General features: G+C 39.2%; 1 protein-coding gene across 3 annotated transcripts in view; it reads left to right on the top strand.

Moving 5' to 3' along the window:
- Positions 1 to 2,360: 2,360 nt before the first annotated feature.
- The window catches only part of LOC137982318 (uncharacterized), a 12,037-nt gene continuing 1,844 nt past the window's right edge, over positions 2,361 to 12,553 (top strand). Inside the window, exons 1-3 of one of the 3 annotated variants that reach the window (XM_068829397.1) lie at positions 2,361 to 2,410; positions 10,310 to 10,653; positions 12,255 to 12,395. In XM_068829397.1, coding sequence (XP_068685498.1) covers positions 10,341 to 10,653; positions 12,255 to 12,395 — 454 coding nt within the window. In that variant the 5' untranslated portion in view covers positions 2,361 to 2,410; positions 10,310 to 10,340. Of the gene's footprint in view, positions 2,411 to 3,459; positions 3,597 to 8,084; positions 8,241 to 10,309; positions 10,654 to 12,254; positions 12,396 to 12,553 lie in introns of those variants that run through there. The other 2 variants (XM_068829395.1, XM_068829396.1) reach the window with 2 other exon arrangements.

Here is a 12,553-nt window from a genome sequence, read left to right as displayed (position 1 = left end):
GTTAAGTCATGTTATGGTTTGGGATGAGGTGCATGTGAAAGCGTCTCGTTATGGTAGGGGTTGTCTTAAATGGGTACGATAAGGATTTATGCGAACGCCGTGTCCAGAGGGGGTCGTGAATTAAACGACTGTCGAAGAAGAAACGAAAGCTGAAAGCCTTTGTCTTTTATAAAAATCGGAAAAATACACCAGTATCATCTAAACTTCAACGCTGTGTTAAATTTAAATCGAAGCGGCATCAAAGAAGATTTAAAGAGATGCAGAAAGTTAAAAAATATTATTCTTTGTTTATATGTGTTTGCCTTCGTCACTTTTCAGGAGTGATAACCATAGAGTTAATTATTACAAGTTTAAACTAAGTTTCAAGATAGAGAAGAACCCTGGTCCCATTGTGGATCCCAGTAAAACTATTCATGTGCTGAACAGTTTTAAGTCACAAACCGATGCTTTGCCTTCTACTTAAGCAATAGAGGACGTTTTCCGTGTTTCCATAGCCTCATCTAAACGCGAGGGGAAGTTGGGAGAATTCGAGAGAGTCATCCAAACCCCAGACGTAGTCGAGGGTTTGCATAACTGTCGAGAATTCTCCCAACTTCCCCGAGCACTATATTCACTATATTCTCACAACTTCCCACGGCACTATATTCAATGTGTTACTCTCTCATCAAGCCCTGTAGTTACTGGGATTGTAATACATAAGCTGCTATTGTGAACATTGGGACTAAAGTCTAACAAGACGTGTGGAAACAGGCATCTTACAATCAATGATTTACCTAAATTTGTCACCATTTGTGGAGTATAGGTGAAAGTCAATCTTCATGCCAAAAGTACAGGGGTGATGATACGTGATTCAGCCTTCGCCCCATATGCATTTCCAGGATAAATGTATAAACTAGTCGTTCTCAATGAGAAGGGAAATGCTCGAGTAGGAGGAGACCTGATCAATGCAGGCAGCCCCAAAGAGGAGAGATTTTGTAAGACCAAACGCCTTGTAGTAGTCGATGGTGATGGTAGCCATGGACATAACATGGGACTGCCTTTGTTCCAAACGCGACCGACAATGCGAAGAATCTGAAGTGAAATGTTTCTCAAACCAGAGAACAACACAGCTTGAAAGCTTTGACAACTTTCAATAATGTATCTAAGTCGATTCATAATGATACTTACCGTGAAAACAACAGGAAAATCCAGAGGAAATTCCGTCACTACACAAATCCGCCACAACTCAAAGAAACGAATATTATGGTTTTTTCTGCCATGTGATTAGCCGAGCATTCGTTCGCTGGCTCTCGGTGTCCGACGGTCCGAAGAAATGCCGAGTGTACCTCAGAACTCAATCCGCAAGGCATAGCATTTATAATCGGGCGAACTCAGGCATGCAATCTCGAGATTCATTGCGCGATAGCCTCAAGATGCATTGCAAGATTAGTGTTGCAGCTGTCGCTCTCGCTCCCTGCGCTCACTCGAGCAAATATCTTAGTAAATTCTCGACCTATAATATACATTTGCTCACGAAAATCACTTCCTGTTTCTTCTGTAGAGTCAGTATTCCCATGTTTACAAACATTTGTGAGGCTGACAAAATAAAATTTGAATACATCATTTATTTTTCCTTTAATTTCTATAATATTTACATGTATGAGCTTGTTTCATCTGGGCTTCGTCGACTTGAAGTTCTTTCTTATTTACTTAAAGCAAGCCTTTTACAAAAAAAAAAAAAAAAACCTGCAAGCTGATTCAACTTCATCCAAGCATTTCTTAAATAGAACATAGGAATCGGCTAGAGTATGGGCCGAATATGGTCTCTTGTTGGTCTTGTTTTTCGCAAACGACGTTCCATTCTTCTCCGTTTTACTTTCTCTTCTTGGATCTCGAGGCTAAACCAGCGTCACGTCGGACACAGGGTTACAATCTCATACTTTTGGCAGGAGCGTGGTCATCAAGTAGCGAACCTAACTTCATGTTGTATCCTTCGACTAAGTCGTTTTGCGATGCGATGTCATTATTAAATTCAAATGCGATTAAATTCAACTAGAAAGCCTTCGCTACTTTGACCACCAGACACATTTTATAACCTGTACTGTAATGATTTCATCTTGTAACCATGTGTTGTGACTATACTTTTCTTTCTATGTTAATTTTATCTAAATAGTGTGAAATAAATGAACCATGAACCAAGTTCTTCATGTCCTTGCGAAAACTAGAGAAGTCAATGTGGTTAAGGCTCCTGTAGATTATGTCTTTCTTCTCGAGAAGAGGATTGGGTAAGAATACTTTCCAACGTATTGCATAATGATCAGATAGAGCGGGATCCATTACCGAAATGTTATCTTCTGATCTGGTGATGATCAAATCTAGAATGTGGTTTCCTTTGTGTGTCGGTTTCTCTACGTGCTGAGCAGAGTCAAAGGTTTGTGGCCATTCCATGAATTTGCCAGCACATGAGTTTTTATGATCATCTATGTGAAACTTGCAATTACAAACTACCATAATTTGTCCCTTTTCAGTAGCCAAATGCTCAAGGATTGATCCAAACTTTTCAAAAAACAGTTCGCTGGTAGAGCCGTTTTTCTTTAAAGGCAGTGGTCGATAGACTACTACAAGTATGAAGGTTTTAAAGCTGGACTTAATCACAGTATCATTGTATTCAAAACTTCTGAAACGCTTTGAAGGATTGACCTTTGTAAGAAGAGACTTCTTACACAGCACTGCAACGCCGAAACCACATTTTTTCCTTGACATCCATGATATCGATGTTTTTCCTCGATCACAAAGTCGTTCAGGATGGTAGCCTTGTTTTTAATAGATTTCGTGTTTAGCAAACAAAATTCAATGGCCTTGCATGGTTTAAACTTTGAGACTGGAGGAGCGCGCGCGTGAATGACAAGAAGGTTATGATTTTGATTGTTTCTTGTAGCCTTGTTTCTCAAAACATGTCCTCGTGGTGCGGAGCTCGAGGTGTAATTCTCACAGGGATTGTGCCAGGCGTGTTTGCACTTTGCGCGTCCCATTGAGAAAAGGTCCTCATAGCAGACAGACCTGCGCGATAAACAGTTTTGTTAATATGAATACTGTTGATTACATTGTGTGTTAGGTGATGGTGCCAATGCCAAATTACGCACAGGAATATTACATGAGTTAACGGGTGGTGTGGAACTTGTCGCTCGTTGACTGTTGGATATTTGTGTAGAATCAAATATTGTAGATCCATTTTCCAAGCAGGGATTCACTTCAATATCTCCAGATAATAACAAAATCCTTCGTGCAGCTGTTGAATAAGAGTAATAGACAATACGACACTTCGACAGTTTACTCTTTCTTGTGACGAATCGCTTTTCAGCGTTGACATTGCTTCAAGTACTCATTATTACATATTTATTACAAGAGGACGTTTTGATGACATTGGTTCATGCATTTATTTATTTAATGAACTCCAACTATTTACGAGAAGGGAAAAACATGTACAAGCCAGTTGCTTTAATACAACACTATAACTTTTGCGGCTTCTAAAAAATGAGTGCGAATAAGAATTGACCCACAATTGAAGCACTGGGTTCAACTCATAAGTTTCTGGTTCTGGAATACGCTTTCAACAGGTATATTTCTCTGCTAGGCTTGTTTCAAAATAATTTAAAATTTCAGTGAGTATATTTTTTGTTTTAACGAGGCCACCAATTGTCAAGATATGGATACCTATATACATTTCCTACGAGCTCTCTACTCGGAACAAGTTATATTTAAAAACAACACGCACATCAACAGATACCCTCCGAAAGCAAACGTTTTTGGAATTTTTATGTGACAAGGGTGCAGCTGTAAAACGATCTAAATTAAAGGAAGGAAGGAAAAAACATGTACAAGCCAGTTGCTTTTATACAAAACTTTAACTTTTGCGGCTTCTAAGAAATGAGTGCGAATTAGAATTGACCCAGAATTGAAGCACTGGGTTCAACTCATAAGTTTCTGGTTCTGGAATACGATTTCAACAGGTATATTTCTCTTCTAGGCTTATTTCAAAATAATTTAAAATTTCAGTGAGTATATTTTTCGTTTTAACGAGGCCACCAATTGTCAAGATATGGATACCTACATTTCCTACGAGCTTTCTGCTTAGAACAAGTTATATTTAAAACAACACGCACATCAACAGATACCCTCCGAGAGCAAACGTTTTTGGGAATTTTTATGTGACAAGGGTGCAGCTGTAAGACGATCTAAATTAAAGGAAGGAAGGAAAAAACATGTACAAGCCAGTTGTTTTTAATACAACACTTTAACTTTTGCGGCTTCTAAGAAATGAGTGCGAATTAGAATTGACCCAGAATTGAAGCACTGGGTTCAACTCATAAGAAGTTTCTGGTTCTGGAATACGATTTCAACAGGTATATTTCTCTTCTAGGCTTATTTCAAAATAATTTAAAATTTCAGTGAGTATATTTTTTGTTTTAACGAGGCCACCAATTGTCACGATATGGATACCTACATTTCCTACGAGCTTTCTACTTAGAACAAGTTATATTTAAAAACAACACGCACATCATCAGATACCCTTCGAGAGGAAACGTTTTTGGGAATTTTTATGTGACAAGGGTGCAGCTGTAAGACGATCTAAATTAAAAGGAAAGAAGTTTATAAAACTTGAAATACATCGAGTGAAGGTAAAGCATGCATCGGTAACCAACCCAAACATAGCTTTAAGAAGAGCGCTCGTGCTTGGGCTCTGAGCGAAGATTTTTGTCCTGTACTGACAACCTGTAACAGAAGATAAATTATAATAAAAAAAAAACAAAAGTGAAGGATATCATGAAATTTAGCCCATAACAGTAATGTGCAATCACTGTCAGCTATGGAATTTTTCCTAATACCATCAAACAGGTTAATCGATTTTTTGTGAATTTTGAAATTTCGAACATGTACATGTGACTGCAATATTTATAGTGGTGACAAATATTATTGTAGTTGAATAGAAATAATACCATAGTAATACTAACTTCTTACTAACGGAGCGCGAGGGCCGTACTGGTGAATATTGGCCCGAGGTCGTGGCAGTACGGACCGAATGCAGCGAGGTCTGTGCAAAAACGTCCAAGGGCCAATATTCCCCAGTACGGCTCGAGCTAGCTCGGTTAGTGAGTATTTTATTATATGGCTTTTTAATTACCTTTTGCCTTGTTTTTGCAAGCCCGTAATCGGCCCGTGGGCATTACGGGAGAATAATGCCCAACAATTCAGTCACAATTAGCCAATCAGAGCGCGCGTTATATCGGCTACAAACACAAGCCAATGATATAATAAGGTTTTATAACACTAATAATAGTAATAACCACAATAAGCTTCACGTAAGGAAACTATGCTCTTACCCTTTGCGTTTCTCTGTGTTTTCATCTTCCGTCTCTGTTTCTGTCTCAGGTTCCGTCTGACTCTCGTACAATGAGCCTGATTCAGCCTGGTCCTCCACTTCTAATTCATCTAACCCATCCAGATCTTCTTCCCCTTCGTCAACTTCAATATCTGGCTTCTCAGCTTCCACACCTTCAGCAGAATCTGTGATGTGCAGGGTTTGGGCTTCCAATTGTAGCTTTTTCACTAAAAAGCAAGACATTTCAGATTTTTTCACACTATGAAAAGTGGTAGTCACAAAGTAATGGGCAGGATATACTGAAAATATGCAAGGTACTATCAAAACCGGACATGAAATAAACTACGATACATATCGTTACAACTTTATAGTGTATACTGCAATCTATTTTGGCTGCATAGTTGAAATCATGTCGAGGGTAATCGTCTGATTCTCCACTATTATTTTACAAAAGAAGTCTAATAATAATAATAATAATGATAATTTTTTCAAACGGAATTTTTAAAAATGACCAGAAATAAACCCTGGATCACAATGCAAATATATTCTTTGCATAGCCTTTTAAAAAAAATATCCATCACACACAAAGCAAAAAAAAATCCTAAGCCTTGTAACCTGACTGTATGTAATCGTTTGCCTGAACTATACCTTGTCTTTGCCACTTCTTCTGTTCCTTCCTCCGACTCTTCAAATTATCCTTCGTTGTTTTCAATTTATTATTCAGCTGCCTGATTTCTTCCTTTAAAGTACTCAAGCTATTCTTCAACTGCCAATTTTCTTACTTGAACACTGAGCAACTGGAGCATTCGGTGAAGCACTCTTCTTCTGCGTTCGAGATGTCAGCTTGTGGTATATGTAAATCTTCAGTGCTGTTGTCTTCTAGCTCAACGCCGGCCGGTTCGTCTGCACTACTCGTACTAGCAGTCAGCTTTGGAACTTTGGGATCTGGTTCGTCTGTCTCCTCTGTCGAAGGCTGAGAAGATTCCTTGAAACTTGCCATCGCTGCCTTAATAGCCTAGAAACCAAGATATGTACATAATTTCTAAGGCTTGACTAGACAAGGTATTAGAAACATATCATTCCTAAAACGATAGGACAGAGACTTAGTACTTGTGAAATATCTCACCATTCTTTTGCCTCGATTACTCAGGGGTTGTTCGTCCTCTGCTGCATGTACCTCAGTATGAACTGTCGGGAAAGCGGTAATTCGGAAGCTGTCTCGCTCTAAATACGGAATTGATAGAGCTTTTTGGCCCTTCAACAATGTGTAGTTTCGAACAAAATCATCTGGCTTGAAATGCTTCGAGCATATCACTGAACTCTTCGATGGCTCCCATTGAGCACGTTTCAGTCTCACAAAATCTATCCATCTCTTCCTTCGTTTCTTCGCCTCTGGACGCTCATCGCCGTAAAACGGTATCGTATGGAGCCCTATTTCATTCTCTAAGCTTCTGACGTTACTACAACCTCCAACAACACATCTGTGCGGCATATTTGCGACCAATATCGATCTAACCTTACAAATACAACAAGTGAACTGTGCGAAATACAGATTGTTGGGTTCTCGAAGTGACGTCACAGTAGTCGCCAGACCCTTGATCCTTGAGACGCGGTCGCGAGCCAAAATGGCGGCGATTTTAGCGCGATTTTCCTTACTTCAACGGGACATAAAAATTCAAGGATTTGACCGAATCAAACAATTTTGTCAAAGAAATACTCACCAAAGCATGAAGTTTTTTTTAAGCGAAAAAAAATTTAGGGGTTAGGTGCACTTTAAGAAGAGTGCTCGTGCTCTGATCTACTTAGACAAGGGTTTTTCAATGGCGTGCTCGCAATCACAGGACACATACCTCACTGCACCTGTTCCATTTTTGTAAAGAATCAGTAATAGTTGGCATTACAGCTTATCCAGTAGAGTAAGGTTTTTACTCCAGCAATTCCGAGACTCAAGTCACAGTGACCCAAGAGTGAGTCAAGCCAAGTCGGAATGATCAAGACTTGTGAAAACTATCGTTTTGCTATACGTCAGTTAAGTCATTTCTATACAACTGTCCGAGAAAACAGAAACTTATTTTTATATACGAATTTTCCCTCTTCTCAAAGTCATCGGCGTAATCTCATCAATCCTCCTAGATAACAGCGCTGAATATTGAAGGACCATTGCATAGTAAGCAACATATGAAATCGATGATTTAAGCCAGCTATAAACCAGATAATGTTTGTTCAATTTTGGATTCAGAATTTGAAATTGTTTAAACAATGTAGGGGCCATTCATGAACTAAGCCACGGCCCCCTTTCAAGGTAATTCACAAAGATTCAACAGAGATTCCTAAGCGAAATTCGCAATTCATTTTTTGGCCTCCAAATTTGCATGAAACAAAAGCAAAGTGAGCTCTGTGAGCGTTTGTCAGACTCTATTTTTCGTCAGTAATTTATTTTTTTCCAACACCATTGAAGTGCCTTCACTTGTATGTGATTTCCACACAGGTTTACTTCAATATCTCCAGATAGTAGCCAAATCCTTCATGCAGCTGTTGCATAAGAGTACTAGGTAATACGACACTTCGACAGTTTACGCTTTCTTGTGGCGAATCGCTTTTCAGCGTTTCAAGTTTGGTAAATTTGTTGACACTGGTTCATGTACTCATTACATATTTATTAGAAGAGGACGTTTTGATGACATTGGTTCATGCATTTATTTACTTAACGTACTCCAACTATTTACGAGAAGGAAAAAATAAGTACAAGCCAGTTGTTTTTAATACAACACTTTAACTTTTGCGGCTTCTAAGAAATGAGTGCGAATTAGAATTGACCCAGAATTGAAGCACTGGGTTCAACTCATATAAAGTTTCTGTTTCTGGAATACGCTTTCAACAGGTATATTCCTCTTCTAGGCTTGCTTCAAAATAATTTAAAATTTCAGTGAGTACATTTCTTTGTTTTAACGAGGCCACCAATTGTCAAGATATGGATACCTACATTTCCTGCGAGCTCTCTACTCAGAACAAGTTATATTTAAAAACAACACGCACATCAACAGATACCCTCCGCGAGCAAGAGTTTTTGGGAATTTTTATGTGGCAAGGGTGCAGCTTTAAGACGATCTAAATTAAAAGGAAATTAGTTTATAAAAGTTGAAATACATCGAGTGAAGGTAAAACATGTAACGGTAACCACACCGAACATAGCTTTAAGAAGAGTGCTCGTGCTCTGATCTACTAAGATAAAGGTTTTTCAATGGCGTGCTCGCAATCACACGACACATACCTCATTGCACCTGTCCCATTTTTGCAAAGAATCAGTAATAGTTGGCATTACAGCTGATCCAGTGGAGTAAAGTTTTTACTCCAGCAATTCCGAGACTCAAGTCAGAGTGATCCCAAGAGTGAGTGAAGCAAAGTCGGAGTGATCAAGACTTGTGAAAACTATCGTTTTGCTATACGTCAGTTAAGTCATTCCAATACAACTGTCCGAGAAAACAGAAACTTATTTTTATATACGAATTTTCCCTCTTCTCAAAGTCGTCGGCGTCAGTAATCTCATCAATACCCCTAGATATCAGCGCTGAATATAGTAGGCAACATATGAAATCGATGATTTAAGCCAGCTATAAACCAGATAATGTTTGTTCAATTTTGGCTTAATTTGAAATTGTCCAAACAATGTAAGAACCATTCATGCACTAAACAACGGCCCCTTTCCAGGTAATTCACAAAGATTCAACAGAGATTCCTAAGCGAAATTCACAATTCATTTTTTGGCCTCCAAATTTGCATGAAACAAAAGCATAGTGAGTTCTGTGAGCGTTTGTCAGACTCTTTTTTTCGTCAGTAATTTATTTTTTTCCAACAGCATTGAAGTGCCTTCACTTGTATGTGATTTCCACCCAGGTTTACTGTGTAAGAGCGGTCTGCACATCGCAATTGCCTTTTCTTTTTTCTTTACTGAAGCTCCCGTTATCATATCCCTTGTTTTAAATCTCTTGAAACGTTACCCAAGTTCCACAAGGAGCAATTGTTCCTCCTCGCTGAAATTTGTTTTCCTGCTTTTACTTTCGGACATGTTTCCCACACAAGTTCATTAATTTACATGCAATTTATAATGCATGCTGATGATAACACAAAAAAAAATTCGACTCGGCTCGTCTACGTTTTAATAATGCAAATTAAACCAAGTTTAGACATGGTTTACAAAAAACTCGTCAAAGCCGTGATTCAGTCTTAAACCAGGTCTAACCTAGGCTTCGTTTAAATAATCGGCCCTTTGAGATTGTCGGCCTGGGCTTCGAACCCATGGCTCCAGCGCGATAGTTCGAGGCTTGAAGCTTATTCAGTCAGTGTGACCAACCAAGTCTCTCCCTCAATGGAAGGATTATTCTTAATTGTCAATTTCTTCCAAGTGAAAAAAGTTCATTTTGAACACTGAAAGCTTGATAGGGATCATGGGAAAAAATTTTAAATCAAGCGTCAGACTTATTAAGACATATTCAGCAATGATTATATATATATACTGTATATACTAATTAGTTTTGAGAAATAATCGGCACATTTTCTAGTCAGTTGATCTTTAGTGGTTAAGTGGATAAAAACAGTTCCTTCAAAGTGGGTGCTCCGGGTTCAAATCCTGTCCAGGGGCTGCCTTCAGTTTTTTCTTTTCTTTTTCATACCACAAGTCCTGGGACAGAGTGATCAAAATGGAGTAATTTAAGGCAAACTGACAATGAAGGATAATCCTTCATTTGAGGAAGAGATCGTGTTGGTGTGACACAAAATTAAAATTTTGTTATCTGTCAGTGAACTGTGATCGGTTTTCGTTGGTTCATTGCAGTTTTCTTCATTTAAAACTAATGTACTGAACAACAAAATCATCGCTTTAACTTGGGCCCACAGCCTTAAAAAGCGGTAACAATTTCAGTAAAGACTAAATTTCACACTACTCACTTGCAGGGCAATAGTTCGCAAAGTCTACATCAACAAGATGAACCCGCGATTTTGGTTCTCAGCTGTTTTTCTGATGACAAGGATTGGTCTTATTAGTGCAGCTAACCAAGTTTGTAACAACGAAAACTCTGTTGCTGGCACGTTTCTTAAAGGCCACACTTTTAAAACATTGTGGGTTAAATGTCCATTGGAATGTTCCATCATATGTGACCAGGATATCAGATGGCAAAGCTTAAATTTCATCTTTGGCGGCAACATTTGCGAGCTGAACAACAGAACGAAAGAAGCCAGGCCTAAAGACTTTTTACCCGATTCAACGCGATTCTACATGAAGCGAGCATTCAACAGAGGTATGGAGCATTAATCATTTATCTAAGGAATTTTAAGAAGCGATTCTGTTTGAAAGTAAGTGGGTAAAGGGTCTATCTCCGTTTGACGTCTGGCATCTGTGGTTGGGAATGAGTTTGACTCGGATAAATTCACTCCGTTTTTGGACGCTGGGGGGAGGGGGGGGTTGCGCTTTGGCTGCGCATGCGTAAAATTCTTTTGTCTCGCCAGGAGCTCATGAATCTGTTGCTCCTGTGCTCTTGGTTTGGTCTCGTAGAAGGCAGTACAAGTAGGATTCAAACTCGGTATCTCCTCATTTAAAGGCAAGCGCCATGACCACTAAAACACGGACGACTACGCGACAGCGCAACGGGGAAAGGTCCATAAAGAATTGTGTGCGTGACCGGAAACGAGTTTTTGTGTTTTCGTTGCCGTATGACTCGATAACACCAGGTGATCTGGTGACATAATTTGGAGGACTGGGATGAAAAATTTTAACACCGTATCCCACAACCGCGCGCGGCCTTAGGTGTTGTTTCCAAACTCCCTGCAGTATTGCTATCGCCAAAACTCAACATATCATTACGTGTCTACCCCATCTCCTGCTACTGAACGAACTTTTAAGTAGACCCGACAAGATCTAACCTCGCCTCTGCCATGTTAAATTCGAAAATAAGGCCGCCCGCGGTTGCGGGATACGGCGTTAAAATTTTTCTCCTCAGTCCTCCGAATTACGTCACCAGATCACCAGGCATATCTTTCCGCGCCGAATTATATAATTTTATAATTCGGCCGTTATTGTTCAGAAAAAGTATTAAGTATTTTTAAATACCATCATAGAAACTTGTAAGGCATCTGTTTCCTGGTTTTGATTGGAGCCAACGCCGTAACAACAGTTTTAAACGGTGAACAGCTATTCTACGATCGCACTTAACCATATGGTTAGGTCACGGATTGCGGACATTGGACTTCGGACTTCGGACTTCGGACTACGGAGTTGAACTGGATATTGACCAACATATCGTAGCATAAAACACTATTCAAATACTGTGAATTTTAAAGGCAATCGGTTAAAATTCATTCGAACAAAGTGTAGGCTACCCGTAGCCTCTTCTTTATATATAAAAACGTCTAATTTGGGGACAGAGGCTAAACGGTTCTCAAGAGGAAAAGGTTCTTAAATGTTCTTTAAAGTTGGGTTGTGTATCAAAGAAAATGCATTGTTAATGTTAAAAAAAAGTTAAATGTCCTCTTAGACTACAGTTTTCCATGTATTTTACCTTTATTTATGCTAACCACAAAGAGAAAAACAAAGCAAATAAGCAAAATGAAGCAAACGTTCTTCACTCTCTCTCCGTCTGGTTACTTTCTCAGTAAGTTCTTAACAATTTGGCTCATCGCCTCAGCCTGAACGATCTTATAAACGGGTTCTGATAAAAAAAAAAAAAAGAGAGTGTATTGTAAAGTGGTTTCGTGGACTTTTGCTGAGTCGAAAGCCTCTAAATCTTAGTTAAAACTGAGGATTATCAAAAGATCATCAATATTGGGTCCGCATGGCATTTGCTACCACTCGTCATTCATATTACGCTGATAGTTATAGAAGTTTTGTACATTTCGCCTGCAGTGCCATTGGGCTCAATTCAAGAGCTTCCTGCTGAATCGTGCGCTGAAATCAAAGCGAGTGAAGGATACAAAGTGGCTGACAGCAAGCACTGGATATACTCAGATGAAAATGCTGGTCAGGCGATCCAGGCTACTTGTCAAGGTCAATGCTAGTTATGAGTACTTTTTTTGAAAAATCATGTGGCAAATCTATCTTTGAAGATCTCCTACTAAGGTTTGACGCCATGCATTCGTAAGTAACTCAACAAATGAAATAACACAGTAATGTGCGGCAAACCGGGAGCTTTTCCGCAGGCGTCT

This window comes from Montipora foliosa, chromosome 13 (genome assembly GCF_036669935.1).
Source record: "Montipora foliosa isolate CH-2021 chromosome 13, ASM3666993v2, whole genome shotgun sequence".
In the NCBI taxonomy this organism is placed as follows: Eukaryota; Metazoa; Cnidaria; class Anthozoa; order Scleractinia; family Acroporidae; genus Montipora; species Montipora foliosa.
Note: the sequence above shows the minus strand (reverse complement) of the source record. Positions and strands in the feature narration are given on the sequence as shown.